The sequence below is a fragment of the Lissotriton vulgaris genome, chromosome 8, assembly GCF_964263255.1.
Source record: "Lissotriton vulgaris chromosome 8, aLisVul1.2, whole genome shotgun sequence".
NCBI lineage: Eukaryota > Metazoa > Chordata > Amphibia > Caudata > Salamandridae > Lissotriton > Lissotriton vulgaris.
The window spans coordinates 1,282,981,402-1,282,998,133 of NC_141696.1; the positions used below are offsets into that span (position 1 = coordinate 1,282,981,402).

General features: G+C 44.1%; 1 protein-coding gene across 2 annotated transcripts in view; it reads left to right on the forward strand.

The window, feature by feature from the left end:
- Window positions 1–16,732, forward strand: part of CRYL1 (crystallin lambda 1) — a 555,279-nt gene that overhangs the window by 398,791 nt on the left and 139,756 nt on the right. For both annotated transcript variants that reach the window (XR_015299353.1, XM_086935212.1), the window contains exon 4: window positions 12,406–12,567. Coding sequence is in view for 1 of the 2 variants with exons in the window: in XM_086935212.1 (XP_086791338.1) it covers window positions 12,406–12,567 (162 nt within the window). In the remaining variant the exon portion in view is untranslated. The remainder of the gene's footprint in view (window positions 1–12,405; window positions 12,568–16,732) is intronic.

Below are 16,732 nucleotides of genomic sequence, written 5' to 3' on the forward strand. Positions count from 1 at the left end.
TGCACAATATGTGCCCATGGCTTGTAAATTAAATGCTACTAGTGGGGATGCAGCACTGATTGTGCCACCCACCCACATGTAAACATTTCTCAGGCCTGCCATTGCAAAGCCTGTGTGTGCAGTTTGAACTGCCATGTCGACCTGGCAAGTTAAACCTCTTGCCCAAACCTTTCTTTTTAATACTTATATGTCACCCCTTGGGTAGGCCCTGGAAAGCCGAGAGGGCAGGGTGCAATGTATATAAAAAGCAGGACATGTTCTTGTAGGTTTTACATGTCCTGGTAGTGAAACACTCCTACATTAGTTGTTCAAGGCCTATATCTCCCATAGGATAACATTGGGATTACCTTATTATACTTTATAAGTGTAATTTCCAAATAGGAAGCTATTATTGGTTCATGTTTGGTTTCACTAGAATCCTAATTTAAAATCCTAATTTAATGGTGATGTCAGATTTTAATTTACAATTCTGGAATTGGAACTTTTAGAAAGTTGGCATTTTCTTTTCTTAGGTATTTGGTGCATGCAGCCTATCTCTGGTTGCATGAATGGGTTGGCAGTTGGGCTCTGTGTATTCGATCTAGACAGCCACGCACAATGAGAGCTTAAGTGTGAATTGATGGGTCATCCTGGCAGGATGGGAGGGAGGAGCTTGAATAGCCTGTTACACCTGGATAGGCTGTGTCCTATCCACACAAAAAGGGCAGCATTAACCCCTGCAGTGAGTCTGAAGCCAGGGTAGCAAGGGAGGACATGTGTGCACTTCAAAGGCATGTCTTTGAAGACTCAACCTCTTCAAAGGCACCACTGGGTATAAGTACTGGACCTCAGACACTACCACTTAAGTACACTTCTGGACCTGTGGATACTCTGCTGGGATGAAGAACTGCTGTGCTTCTGAAAGGACTGCCACTGTACTGGACTGCTACTCTGCTGTGCTGACCTGCTGCCATCTGGTCTGGGTGAGAAGGACTGAACCTGTATCCCTTGAACCCAGAGTGACTCCAAGGGCTAATTGGCTGGCCTCCTGATCTGAAGCTTCAGGGACATAACAGGCTTCCACCAACCTCACACCAGCCCTGTCAAGTGGTGCCACCCAAGTCCTGGACCCTTGGAAGTGGGCCTAAGGTGCTTTCAGCGGAACCAACCCATCTTCTCTGGCTGAGTGGTGCATCCTTGAGCCGAATGGGACCGCCTTAGTTTCGCCAAGCATATTAGGAGTTTCTTCTCTGCCCGGGTTTTCATGGTGCTTCCTCCTCCATGTAAACCCTGGTGGAGAGGAAGCAAAGGGGGCCCTACACGCCCATGCCTCACGCCCTATGGATGCACACAGGGGGGCACAACATATGCCCCCTGTGTCCATGCACAGACGTTCCAGCACGGCATGGACCTTTCAGTCCATGCCGTGCTGGAACTGTTATTGATGTTCCCTTGTGGTGCCTATTTTATAGGCACCATAATGGGAACACCAAAGGAATCGTCCGCCAATTACTAAAAAAGTAATTATACGGCAGGTGGTTCTCACATGGGTTTGCTGGTGGGGTGGTCCCACCGCTGCACCGTCAAACTAGTTATCGGCCCTTAAGTGGTTGTACTTTCCGGTTTAGAAAGGAGGGTTTTGGAAAATATCTTTACACTAGGCAGCCAGACATCATTTGTCTCGAAGAAATGCACGTGGGTAGAAGAGGCCAGCACAGACTAAGACATATAACATAATCTGCGGTGTTTTACACATCCACAGGTACTAAGCATAACGGGGTGGCAATATTTATTTCTCATGCTCAATAAGAAAATCGATGAGAATGGCACATATTTACTTCTAAAGGGCTCAATAGCGGGCCAAGCAGTCACCAAAGCCATACTATGTTCCCCAATACAGCGCTTGATCCCTTCATAAGGGGATTTCTTGATACATTGGTGGGCTTATTGCGAACTGTATCACTGTTATATCAGGGAACTTGGATATAATCCGCAATTGTCTGAGAAACAAGCCTTCCACAGGAGCAGCTCATATGTGAGCATTCCTAAAATAAAATATGTACGAATAAACTGAAAGTGATGGTGATTAGAAATGTAAGAAGGGAATTACACATGCAAGCCGAAGAAAATACTACTCAGACTCATGCCACATATACACTTGCATCATTTACATCACAGTGCACAGCAGTGGAAATCAGAACAATAGAGGTCTCAGGTCATGCCCCGATATATATAACTATACATTCGAGGAAGGCCCTAAACATGCACATTGGAGATCCTACACATTGTTTCTGAGCGATCCAGTGCTAAGGGTGGGAATTGACCAACAAATAATCAAGCACTTCGCCCGACAAGAGGGGAACGGAGGTGTCTTGAGAGCAGATATGGGAAGCGTTTACGGATGTAACTAAAGGGACATGTTTAGCACTTCCAGTGCATTACAACAGGGTCAGGGCTCTGGAGACCAACAAACTGGAGGCAGAACTGAAAGCCATAGGATCTCAGTACGAAGCTCATCCAATAGTACAATTTTGCCTTCAGATAACAACACTTAAGGGCAGATCAGCATCATGTGTGTGAATAGGGCAGAGACTTCTCTGCTAAACCTAAAGAGACACTCGAGTGTATCCGGGGCACAATATTGGCTAAGCAGTTGAGAGGTAATTTACATCTCAACTGCTTAGCCAAGACCTCAGGTAAAAGAGAAGGAGAATATATTAAAGACATTAAATATTCCACTAGCAAGTTATTAATAAGACGCACCGATAAACTGGGTTTGGAAATCCTCTACCTCCTTATATACCCCTAAAGTATATTCTACCTCTCTCCAGCAAAAATACATTCAGAAGTCCACACTGCCTACGCTTATACCACAAAGAGAGGACCTAGAAGCCTCAAAACAGGAGAATGAGGTTAGGTCTAAAGGTGCTAATGGGCAATAAGACTCCTGGGCCTGATGTTTTTTTTACTGATATCCATAAAACATAATTCCCAGGTTGGTGGCCCTGTTTGACTGTGCAGAGATGGGGAAGGTAACATCATCTATGGGTTAAGCTACGATCACAGATGTCTCCAAGCTGGGTTGACACTCAGAACTACGTGCCTCATACAGGCAGAGGGCTCTGCTTAACATTGATGCAAAAGTGTTCTGCAAAATTGATCTACAAAATTCGATTTGATAAAATCCTACGAAAATAATTTATGGTGATCCAAGTGGATTCTTAAAAGGCAGACGGTCACCCTTTGCCAATCCTCCCACCCCCTCACTACATTGTCTCACTAATTTGATCTATCATCAACTGAAGCATTCTGCACTGATGTTTTTGTCTGAGCAAGCTGTCGTCTGACACACCTGTGATCTGGACAGATGTTGAACTTGCCTAAATTCCATATCTGCTCTTTTGGATCCGTCTCCAGTAGTGATATAATTAAATTCAGTACCGGACATGTTTAAAAGGTACCTGCAATTCTTCCCATTACATACCGTCTTTACACTCAATCTTGCCATAAATTACTCTTCCTATCTCAATTAGGCTGAACCCCCAAAGTCTAACTGGCCTTTCCTAATCACGTCCATGCATTAAAGAAGTGGCATGCACATCCCATAATGTCTGTCCTGGACGACGCTGAAATATATTAAAGAGGCAGAGGCGTATATTTCTGTGTTCACCAGTACCTTACGCCACTTTGCAAGCCCTACCCCTCCTCCTACAACTCTTCTCCCTGTGAATAAACTTATAGTCACCAAAGAATACCTGGTCCAGATCTTTTTCTTTAGTAGTGATTGACAAATGGACTCCAAAGGGTATTTCAATACCCATATAAGCCAATCTCTTTTCAATGTTTGAGTCCCTTCCTTACTGTCACCCCTCTTGATCTGACTCTGTCTTTGTACTCTTCATCCGCTTTAGCACCATCTCCTTCTTTCGACTTTGCAGCTTTCTCCGTCAGTATAACCATATCTGAGAGTAACTCTATTCTCTGATAGAGATGTCTAGCCTCAGATTCCTTACCTTTGAATTATCCTGAGGCGCCAGACTGGATTCGGAATTGTTTTCTACCGCAATACCTCTGCGCGTCGGTAAAAGGCGTCAAACTAATCCATTTCTGCGCATCTTCACGGATCTGGAGAACAGTTCCTCTGGCCATTCTCTCGTCATTTTGTTGACGGCATGGTGTGCTTATTTCTGGTGTCCTCAGAGTGCTGTGGATGACAAATGTTGTACCTCGTAGTATTTGTTTGTGGTGTCTGGGTTTTCACCATGACTCCGAAGAGTGGGGGGCCTGTCTCCAGCTTCGGCCGTTGGTGCTGCAGGAGCGCCGCATGACTCTCCTGGTGGTGTGGTGGTCGCAGGCCCCACATCCGTCATGGTCTTCTTCTTGCTCCGAGAAGGCAGTGCTCCAGGAATCCTTCCTGCGAGCTTCCTTCGTCCTCAAAGTTGTGGCCTTACCTGCTTTAGTCACGTGCACACTGTGTCTCTGATGTCTATCCAGGTCCTCGGGTTGAGGAGTTGGAGAAAGAGTCTACCCCACGACTTCTGGTATTCCCTGACACCGGGGCAACTCTGGATCAGTGGAGCAAATATTATCTCTCCCGACATGCTATATTTGGTTTTCCACCTCTTTCTGGTGCTCGTCCCTGCCCCAAGGAGGACAGAGGAGCCTTTGCGGTTCCCACCTGCGACGCGGCTCAGCCTGCTCCGAAGTCGATGGTGCCAATCCCAGCGACTGTATCTCTCCTCTCCGACGTCGACTTGTTGCCACATCGACGCCAGATGACGTCTGGAGCGGCGTCGGCAGAGTGGGTCACCATGGGCAACCTTCCTCCTTCTTTGCGCCCAGCTGTTTTCACTTTGGGAGACCAGTGTTTTGATGGAGTCAGTCATGACATGAGTGATGCTGCTCAGCTTCCTCTGGAGTTTTATTGGGTGTCTGAACTAGGTGAGGATGGTGGCCTCAAGCCTTTCCCCTCCACGAGCTTGTTTTCTCCTCCTACCCTAGCTACTGAGGCTAGCTCTTCTTTCGCTGACCTTCTGAGGAGGGTTGCAGTGGTTCTGGAGCTGCAGCTCCCTTCTGTGGAGCTGGCCATTGATCCCTTGATTGGGGTGCTTCATCAGGGCCAGATGGGGGCCGAGCCTGTGCTATCCTTCAGTGAGTTCCTATGTGATATTTTGCTGGGCTCTTGAGCTATGCCTGTTTCAGGAGCCCTGGTGGACCGGTCGATAGATCATAGGCACCATCATGCCCCTGGCCACCCAGTCTGCCTCCTCCAGCAACCTACTCTGCGCAGCTTTGTGGTTCAACCTGTCGCAGCCTCCCCTGACATGGGCGCCCTTCAGGACGTCCCTCCAGACAGAAAGTCGAGGAGTCTGAATAATCTTGGCCGGTTTATCTTTTCTGCCACCTGCTCAGTTTTGCCCTCACTAAATGCCAATTGTGTTCTGGGCCATTTTTCTCACATGTTGTGGGATTCGGTCTCGTGCCTTCTACCGTCGCTCGTGGATGAGGCCTGGGCCACCCTCACCCAGTTACTCCAGGATGCCCAACAGGTAGCTAAATTGCTGATTCTGTGCCACAGATTCTATTGGGCGTGCCATGGCTCTGTCACACTGGTGCAGTGAAACTTGAGGGGCCCCCCCTCCAAGGTACACGGAGGGTCCCCTCCAGACTCAAGCTGGAGCTCTCTGGACCGAGTACTGTGCTGACGGGGCTCCTAGATCTTGGGGGCCCCATTGCACTGTGGGGGCTGCGGGGGTCTGTGTTAAGCCACTGCTCTGTCAGTGACACTTCCCTGGCGTGCCAGGCTACACACCTCTGGTTTTTCAGAAGCTGTTCAACCCACCTTGGTGGACATGCCTTTCGATAGTCCCCATCTGTTTAGCGCTCACGGCGATTCCGCTTTATACGGTTTTCGGGACAGTCTGGATGGAGCTGGCTCAGTTTGCTATACTCTCCTCTTCCTTTTCTGTGTGAGCCATTCTAGAGAAGTGTCTATTGGCTTCTTCCTTTCACTCGTCACCTCCAAGTGGCATCGGGTGTGGTGCTCATGCCCCAGGAGGTATTTTATTTATTTGAATTCTTAACCCTGTCGATGACAGATTGTGGTCCCTGGTTATTTTTTGGGACACATCTTCTTATTTTGGACCTGTTGGGTTTCTACACCAGAGGCTGCACAGTGTTTTTTTTGCTTTCTATCCAAGTTCTCATTAGGGTGTTTTCATGGTATTGTGTGGGTGCATGGTTGCCTCGTTCCCTGTCCTATAGGGTACTACGTCTGTATGCCTTACATGTATTCCTCCATATGTTTCTGACACAATGGTAGCCCTTATAGGGGACTCCACATACCATGCAGATGGTGCAGGGGTTTCTTCATGCTCCTGCCCCCCGTTTTGTTGAGTGTTTCGCCACACCAGCAAGGGAGTTCTTTCCTTCCACTCTATCTTTTGCCCTTCTTTCCTAGCGGACACAAGGGAAGGGGCATGGTTCTTGGTCTAAGTTGGATTGTCTGCTCCTTACCTAGATGGTGTTCCTTCTTTACTCACTACAGGTGTTAGCAGTGCTTGTGCTAGTTCTCGCTAAACACGGTCAAGACAGGCTCTTGCCCTTTCTCTTTCTTTCTTTAGGTTCCTTGCATATGTACCTTATCCATATCTGGGGATGGGTGGACTACTCTGCCGACCCTTTCTCTTCTATACCTCGATTCAGAAAAGGGGGTGGTGATGAACAGAGTATCTGAATTAAGCAGAACACTCCTACCCAGTCAACAGAACCTGGCTACATGCAAATTAGTCTGTCCCTGGCCCAGTGCATCATGGGAACAGGGCAGACCAAACTACCAAGCCAATTCTTTTACTGGAAAGGAAACAAGCTTCCGGGGACCGGTTTCTGGCATCACAGCCGTCGTCGGCCCGGCTTGCTTGAATCCTGATGGTGCAGTGAGCAAGGGACTCATGTCTGAGCATACCCTTCCACGCTTTTGGTGGACAAAACGATTCAGAAAAGGGGGTGGTGATGGACAGAGTATCTGAATTAAGCACAATACTCCTACCCAGTCAACAAATCGGTCCCCGGAAGCTTGTTTCCTTCCCAGTATAAGAATTGGCTTGGTAGTTTGGTCTGCCCTGTTCCCATGATGCACTGGGCCAGGGACAGACTAATTTGCATGTAGCCAGGTTCTGAGCTGGGATGGTGCAGTGAGCTAAAAAAACGATGATGGATCAAGCCCTGATCTTTGGACTGGGTAGGAGTGTTCTGTTTAATTCAGATACTCTGCTCATCACCACCCCCTTTTCTGAATCCTTCTATACCTCAGCATGGCCTGTTGTAATCTGCTTTTGCCCTGCACAAAGCTGCTGTTGCTTTCAGACAATGTTTTTGTGCTTGTTGGAGTCTTTTTGATAACACCTTGGATACCAACCCCAACGTTTCGTTACTGACCTGCCTGTTCTTCAGATGTGTCTTCTACCCCTTTTTGAAGTTTATAGCCATTTTTAATCTTTTATTTCTTCTCGGGCATGCGTTCCTTGGCCACCCACTCTGGATTGGTTCGTATGGAGGGTGGTGATCCTTTGGGATTCTTTTCCAGGTAGTTTCCTTCTCTTTCCACAAGTGCAGATACAGTTCCAACCCCTTGGGGGTTTCTTTCCCCATGAACTAATGAGCATACCAAGTACGATCTTGGGTGATGTCAAGATCCTCACTCATGATGTTACATGGCTTGTTGTCTGTGGACAGGTCGTCCCGTTCAAACTGGAACTTTTTTTTCCTTCTGGCCTCCACACTTGTTAGGCTGTAAGCACTGCCTCTGCATCTGTTACTTCAGTTCTTTACACTGGTTCTTTGGTTTGGACCTTCACTTGTGGCGTTGGTCTTTCAATACTGTTTCCTCTGTCTTTGTCCTGTGTTTCTGCCAGGTCCCTTCTCCATCTGCTATTCTTTCTTTCAAAATGGGGCTAACTACCTGAATAGGCCTCCCTTGTGTTGGCCTTGTTCAACTCGCCCCGTTTTACAGTTTTCCATAACCTAAAATGACATAACATGTGTATTTGTAAAGTGCATGTTCACCCATCAGGGTATCTTGGCGCTGAATAACAGATGTTAGTAATCTTTGTTTCTGGATTCCAGCGGGGTTGTTTCTCCCCTACTGTTTTCCTTTCAACTGTTCCTCTGCCGCCTGATCGTAACTCTTCATTCTGTAGTGTTGTTTTCTGTCTGCTTACTTTGTTTTCTGGGGTGCGTGGTTTCACCCCCTCTATTCCTTTTATACGGGGCCATGTGGCTGGTTGCTAGCTTGTCGTTGTTCCATTTTCGGCATATGACCGATGTTGTGGTTGTTTATATGTACCCTTCTTAGCCACATGTTATTATACAGTGTAAATTTCTGTATATGTATATATATTTTCACACCTATATATTTCTCTATTTCATACCTCATTTTATTAGGTATCTCTATAGCACGTCGTGTTCTCCTGCCTCTCTTAGGGAGGAGTGTGTTTTTGCTTACGGTGTTGCGCTTTTCCTCGTGTCCTGGAGAGACCTCCGCATGTTTGTTGCATTACACGTTCTGCGCTCCCCTGCCGAGGGTTCTACTATGGAAAGTCACAGAAAGCTCTCTTCTCTATTGTAGTTTTTCCTCTGGCCACGCGTGGTCTATGGCCATAATTGTTGTTGTTGCTTGCAATGCTTTTCTTAAACTATTGGTTGGTGCTCTTTGCATTGCCTGCTTCTATGGCTAGGTGCTTTGGCTCTGATGTATTTGCTATTGTCCCTGGCCTTCCGCCCCTTTCTCTTGGCCTGGTTGACATTAGGGGAGCGATGTAGTATTATGTTTATATGGAGTGTTCTTCCATGGTGTCTTTTTTCCATGTTTTTGCATAGTTGCGAATTTTAGTTCCACATGGTGGGATGTCTTCTTCTTCACCTCCCTCCCTGGCAACTGACCTCTCTCTCTCTCTCATTTTTGTAATTACAGACCGGATAGCCTAGTCGGGGGTCTTTCGTGGGACCGGTTCACAGACCCTCCTCTGGGGATGGTATTGCTTGGGTAGCTCATTCTCAAAGGTAAGGAATCTGCAGCCAGACTGCTCTATCAGATCCATAAGTTACTTACCTTCAGTGGCACCATATCTGGTAGAGACAAGATCTAGCCGCAGATTCCTTGGCAACTCACCCATTCTCCCCACTCTGCAAACTGATTTTCCTTTACTTTCCCGATGCTTTCTTTTCGCTCCGTGCCTTTCATTAATTATAAAAAAAAATAAAAAATTATGAATACAATATATATAAAAAAATATATATATCAACGTTTTCCATAACAGTTTCTATACGTGGCTCCGCATTTTAGCACGGAACGTAGTTGGGGAAGACACAGATGTCAGCGTGTCAGGAGGGGGCTTATATGGGCTCTGTCAATGTCACATCCAGTGGACAACGTTGTTATGGAGTTGCTCGATGCCCTCTACTGATGCGCAGAGGTACTGCTGTTGAAAAATGTCTATATTCAGTCTGACTCCTGGGGATAATTCAAAAGTATGGAATCTAGATCTTGCCTCTACTAGATAAGGCGTTACCGAAGGTAGGTAACTTTTTATTGACAGTCTTGTCCATCACTGCAGCACCTTTACCTGATTGTTGCTGCGACACATCATTATCTCCCTCCCTAATGCCTACTGATTTATTCTTAACCACCAATCAGAGATACCTTGCTGTAACCGTTAACTGCCGACAGCTCTCTCTCAGATCTGTTCATCTGTTTGTTCTTCTTGTCTTTTGCCTTTGTATGTTCAATTGAAACTACATTATCCTGCGAAGCACCAAAACTCCAACCCCCATTTTTTATGCAAATCGTTACACTATCCTCCAACCCCCAACATCTCCTCTGTGCTTGCAAACATTTTCACCTTCCTCGTACTAATCCACAGTCTCAGTCTTACAACTCCTCAACATCATAATCCAGTTCCATCATCCCAGCTCTTCCACCCACCCAGTCTTCCAATTTATGGTTGGCATTCCACCATCTTCCACTCCCCGACGATGCACATTGCCACCAAAGGTAAACCAGAACATGACTCCTTCGACGTTGGAAGGGCAGCACAGTACCTCTTCTTTCCTACAAGTCCATTGTCCGAGAGATGCCTGCGGCTCTACCAGCAACGTGGCACTGTCGCTAACATTCTCCGACAGAACTACTTTCCTTCTTCCTTTCAAGCCGCTCCTGCCTGGAACTCAAACCCATTGCCCTCCTTGCAGTACCTCATCCCTGCCCAAGGGCCCCCTACTGACTGCCTGCCACCCTTCCTACCACCATACTTTAAAATGTCCCGGCCTGTAGGAATTGCAAAGGGTCTCTTATAGGGCCCCCAATGTGAACAATATTCTCCATTCTAAAATACAAAATTCTGATGCCATCACCCGGAAGCATATAAATAGCCCCAGCAGACCCCGCGCTGCTAGGAAGTGCCCAGCTGCAGGTGCCCCCCCTCGGCACTGTTCACAGGCGGCGGCTGAGATCTCCTGACTAGGTCCGGAGCGTGGGGTACCCCCCGCTATGTACTTTGCAGGGGGGCCTCTTCAAGTTTTGTTACTCCACTGCCATCACCAGACTAGTTCTAAAACAGGCCAACATGACAAGCAACTAATCTGACCAACCACAGCACTGAAGAATCTAGTAAAAAGAACCCATCCTTCAACCTGACCATATGTAAAACCTCTGGACACCCCTGTCCCATGGATGGAACAACCTATCCCTCCTGGTACCTGTGTGGCCAGCATTTATTTATTTGTATCTAGTTTTATATAGCGCACTCATGACCCCGGCGGGTATCAATGCGCTTTACAAATGATCAAGGACAAAAGGAGTTAGGCAAGTGGGTCAGTAACAACAACAGTGATAAGTAAGATACTGGTGTATACAAGAGGAACAATGTATTGTGACACCGCAAAAAAAGATTTAAATTAGCATCTAGGAACAAAAAACAAATAGTGATGTTGAGAACAGTTATAGGATCAAGTGCAAAATACTTTGTAGCAGCGCCACTCAGTCCATACAGGAGGAGAAAAACCATCTGTGTGAAGAATCAACAACAAATGGTACTGAGTGGGAGTAGAGAATAATGAATGATAATTTAGTCTGGCCGCTATTATGTAATTAATACCCTAATATTCAGTCTGCTTTATAATGTATAGTTAAATTGATTGTCGTTCCCATCAGTTTGTAAGAGAGATGTGTCATAGCATTAGTGTGTGAGGTTGGTAAAGTATGAATGAATTATTGTTGTAGGCATGACGTATGAATGATTTGCTGTTTTTATTAACAGTCACAATGACCATGTATTTGTACAAAAACAATATATTATGGATGCACTGTTGTCTCTTTTTTTATCATAATAATAAATAAGAATATATTTTTCTGTATCATGTTATTCTTGTCTCTCTGTTGTTCCTAGTATGTGCCTCAAGGTTTATGATATTAATCATTAGTTGCCTGAGTTTTTCTTATAGTTAAATTATTTTATCTTGCCTTGGCGCAAATATTTGTGTAGCAGCGGACCCTATTGTCTTTACACCTACCAAGTGGGAGTAGGTACATTCATATCTGAGGGTATTCATCAGCACTGCATTCATTTCTTTTTTTAACGATTCTGTTGAGGGATTCAGTCTGATTTCCAGAGGCAAGAAGTTCCAGATTCTCGGGGCAATACCAGAGAAAACTCGATTATATGTTTTCTTTCTTTGGAATTTTTTTTAAGTTTTAGCAGCAGGGTGCTGGAACTCCTAGAAGATCTGCTACCACCAGAGGGTTCCAGTTTATGAGCTAGTTACAAAGGGGTGTTATGGTGAAGGGCCTTGTGTGTCATGCAAGCTCGCCAGACAAAACATGATGGGTGCTGCCCGGGGCTCCCTACCCATCAGGTGCTCACTGTAATTTTCGGGCACACATGCACACACTCACGTATGTCTGCTGCACTGTTTTTACATTCTCCCCTGACTCCATCTGACTCTTTGCTTCTCTCTAACCATCGAATTTCATTCACTCCCTTCATTTCCTCCTCACTATCTACCCCCCTGTCCCTGTGCTGTGTCCTCTTTTTTGAAAGCCCTTTCATATCTCATACCCTTCTTCTGTCTTTCTCACTTCCTGTCTGTCTCACTCTTTCTCCCAACCCATTCTGATGGTATCCTCTCTGCATATTCATAACTGAACTGTGTTAGAAAGGTAGGAAAAAGAGAAAAACAAAGGGATATGGAATCCTACCGAAGGACAAAAGATAACACTGCTTTCATGAACCAGTGTTTTACCTTCATTAAGCTTTTATGATGTTTACATGCATGGCTTTTATTGAGCAAGAGTTTTATGAATGCATACAAATTACTATCTACTGCTGATATTAAAATACGAAGCTGAGTTCAGTTTCCTCTGTTTTCCAGGAATGTATCCCAGAGGTTTTGGAATTCAAGCAGAAGATGTTTGGACAGCTGGACGCCCTTGCCAGTGATAACGTAATATTTAGCAGCTCTACCTCTTGCCTGTCTCCAGTAAAGATATTCACAGGACTGAAGCATGTTAAAACATGTATTGTGGCCCATCCTGTAAGTACTGCCGAGAGCTACATGTATGTGGAGGAACATATCCTCAATTGAACATAACACAATTGCTAGTAGTAACGGAGGTCTGTACCCATAGAGGATGACTGGACCATTGGTCGCGTAGTTACACTAGTAGTAAGATTTGTAAGTTATCTTGCAATATCAGATTTATTACAGGCTCAGGGTCCTTTTTTCTTTCATATTTGGTCATTATGTTAAAAGATCAAAACATACACATTTGGAAATATAGTGTTGCTTCCTTAAAAGTAAGCCTTTCCTATATTAGAATTGCACTTGTCTGGAAGTATCCACTTCATGGGCTAAGAAAATTAGGGTCTAAAAAGTGCTAATAATCCCCTCATGCCACCACATGGCCACTTCAAAGCTCTTAGGCTTGCCAATCTAGAGGCAATCTACATTCCACTGCACAAACCTAGAGTCTCTTAAACAATTGTACTCTGAATACCTCTCCCTCTACATATAAAAGGCAAAACTGTAAGGAGAAATCAAGTTCAATAAGTCTGTTTTAACGTGGCCTGCACAGTTGAAAGTTGTTTATGGACATCTATGCCATTTCCGTCATATACTGAGGATACAATATCCAGATATCGAATCTCCTCTTGTCTAATTTGTGTTAAATGAGCCTGGCCTTGCGACGGATCAAGCGTTTCTTTCAAGTACAGAGCACTCACCTTTATAAGAATTATGCTAAATCTCCTATTTAATGAGTTTATGACGGCTCTGTACATATTTATCACTAGTTATAATTTTCATTTTATTGGTATTTATCTGGATTTATTTTTTGGTTGTTATAAAATTTAGGTTGCACATAGTATATTTCCATATCTATTTAACTGATCAAAGAAAACTGATACGTCAATGTCTGTAGATTTTTAGAGTGTCAATTTGCCGTGATTATCAATACCTAAAAGGGCCAGGGGATCAGGACACATCCCCCTTTAGCATTACAATGTGCCTCAATTTTTCGGGTAAATATCTTTTGAGTCCCACAATGTATTCTTACTAATGTTTCAGTGTATAAAGTATGAAGTAGTGTAAGGAGACACTCTGGAATCCCCCAGCCTCACAACTTCACCCACAACATAGTATAATTCACTGTATCAAAGTCAGTAGTGAATGCCAAAAAGGCACAATTTAGTGGTTGTGAGCTCATTCCCACTGCCCTTTGACCAATAAAGGTAGGGCTATACTTGCATTCAGGGCAGATGAACAAGGTTCAAAGTCTCTCTGGCTTGTTCATAATACATCATGTGCTCCAGGTCCCTCCCTTTAAATTCCTCAAATGATTTGGCAACTCCTGCATTGACCAGAAAGTTAAAATGCCTTGTACAACTCTCTCACATGCCTGGCAGATACATTGTCTCCATACCTTTTAGAAAGAAACAAACACCAAGATGCTTTATAAAATCAATGTGCTGACTTAAATACACACTAAATGTTATAGACGTGGCTCAACAATCTCCAATATACTTGATTCATGGTGCTACTTGCACAGACAAATAGACCAAGGCATCCTTTAGATCCTGAAGTTATTTTACTGCCTTTTCTGCTGCTATGCAGTAGCACAGTTTGTTGTCACCAAAGTCCTTAGAGCCTACAGTATGTGCAGTAATTACTTAACAGGCTTCTCTCCCATGACCAGCAAGAGCAGAAATAGGCCCAGATTAGAGAATAATAATAAATCTAACCCACTTCTTTTTTGATATCTCGAAGTTGAAGAACTGGGCAATTTGAAATCAGTGCAAAAAATGGTAATGAGGTTTGAAAGGTAGGTGCTTTTAGTGCCCACTATTAATATTTTTCTGCTACAATTAAATCTTAATGAGGTGCAAAAGAATATCCACCTGTGCACATTCATGTCATGGGGTGGGACTGGACCGCTGGAAAGATGAGTTTGATCACTGGGAAATTCAACAGGCGGGTTTGGTGAGAGAAACAATGAAAAGTTACTTGCAAGATCAAATTTATGGAAAGGTACAAAGATGGGAGTTAGAAGCAGGAAAGAAGTTAAGAATATTTGACAATAGGAATGATTGAGGAAAGAAAGGAAATATAAGCACAGGAAAAAGACCATCCCTGTGATTTTGTACAGATAAAAAAAGAGTGAACACTGATAACCACTGATTTTTACAAATTTTGAAAAAATGTGAAAAAACTCCACCAGAATTCGCAATAAACATAAACTGACAACAGGAAAGCCTAGTTATACCTTAACATTGTCCAAGGTACCATACAATTGGTTGATGTTGTTTAAATAGTTTAATTGTACATTAAACCTACACCCTTGCCCCTTATTCAAGGAATTCAGTACATCCTCCAAAAGTCCTACTGAGCCCTCCTTCACTACATTCACTATTACTTCTCATCTCTTTAATATTTCTGTTGCTCTATTCCTGCCTAGTTTTCCTAGCTTTATAATAGTGATGCTCGACAATCCTTGCAACCTTATTAAACCACTCAGCTCCCTGAGTTGTAACCAATGTATGTTTTTTTCACTCAGCTGCATAAATGGCATTGGTATTAGTTTCTCCAAAAACACCTCATAATCACAAATTTGCAAAATTAAGAGTTTATTTGGCTTATATTTTCATTGCCCTCGGCTCATGTGTGATCCTATGTGCCGGATCTAAATTCCCCTCAGCCCAGAGGATCCTATTACACACCATATTCTTAGCAATGTTGTCATACTCATGGGACAAAACTCTGAAGTCAGTAACATTGTTGATGTCGTAATGCAGAACCTGAGGGAAAAGCTTTCCAGTTATTAAAAGGTAATGTACTGATAAAAATGATGTGTGACCACATCTAAACAACTATCGTGGAATATCCTTAAAATGAATCCCTACCAAATTACGGTGTTCCAGCCAATTCATAACAGATGTTTATCTACATTAAAAAAATGAGTGGAAGTTTCTAAACCTAATTTTGTGCAACATTACGCATTATCTGCAGCGTTTACTCAATGGGCATTGATTTCAATCCATATTCCCCACGTTGTCTCAAGTTCTTCTAGTGGATGATTCCATTAATACAGTAAACCAGCTCCATCTCCCAGGTTTCTTGCAACCCAATACACTAACATTTAGAGAAAAATCATTCCGCTCAATAATTCAGCTAAGTGTGGCTCAATGGTTAGAACGGCAAACCCTGATGCAGAGGTCTAGCCCGGGACCAGGGTTCAATTCCCCGCCTCGGCGGGTCTTGGGCTCAAAATTCCACGGACCTGATCATTCTCGCCTCGGTGCCTATTCCAATCATGGAGTCCCACTCTGCAACTTTGGGCAATAGCTTGCTTAATCTCCACAACGGCCCCCACAACGCTAAGGATGCCTGGCCTCCACCTTGGGGGTGCCCAGGAGTGGACACCTCACAGGGAAAGCCAGGATGGGTTCCACAGCGGTATTCGTACAAGCGCCTTGAGACCCTTGCGGGTGAGTAGTGCGCTATACAAGTATCAATTTACATTTTTACATTTACAATCCAGACAAAGTATGGAACTATTCGGGTCAAGATATTTGGGAAGTCAAGCCTGGAGAACCTTGTAGAGCCGTGATGAGGGAGATGTACCCTCTTCTGAGCCCTGCCTCTTCTTAAGCAGTTCCATGTTGTTTTCTCCATACCAAACAGCAAAACAAACATAAACTTCTCCAGTTAGATCAAAACAAGGACAATAAGTTTACAATATTAAGGAACCATAGATCAGACAAGTTTGATTTATAATTTATTTTTCATCAATATAAATATTTGTATTTTACAATAAAAACGATTTTTTATCAAAGATATACACATGGATTTTGTGAGCTCCACGTGAGTTCAGAATATACATAAACAAAACCAAAACAAGGAGCATAACAGCATAGCATATTTGAGAGAACAATCACATTCTACACAACACATACATGTCAGGACATTGGACACAGATAAAGCACAATATCATAATGATTATTCCATATTATTTTTAGAATTGTCTTACAGCTTTAACCCTTCTTGTGTCCTTTCTCTCATTTATAAAGTAAAACATATATAGACAGAATTGTGTTTTCTTCATAGCATCCTAATCTTCTCTTCAGGCTCCAAAAATGTGACCCTGAAGTTTTGTTTCTTTCTATCTCCCCCTGCATCTTCCCCATCGCAATCCTGATCCCCA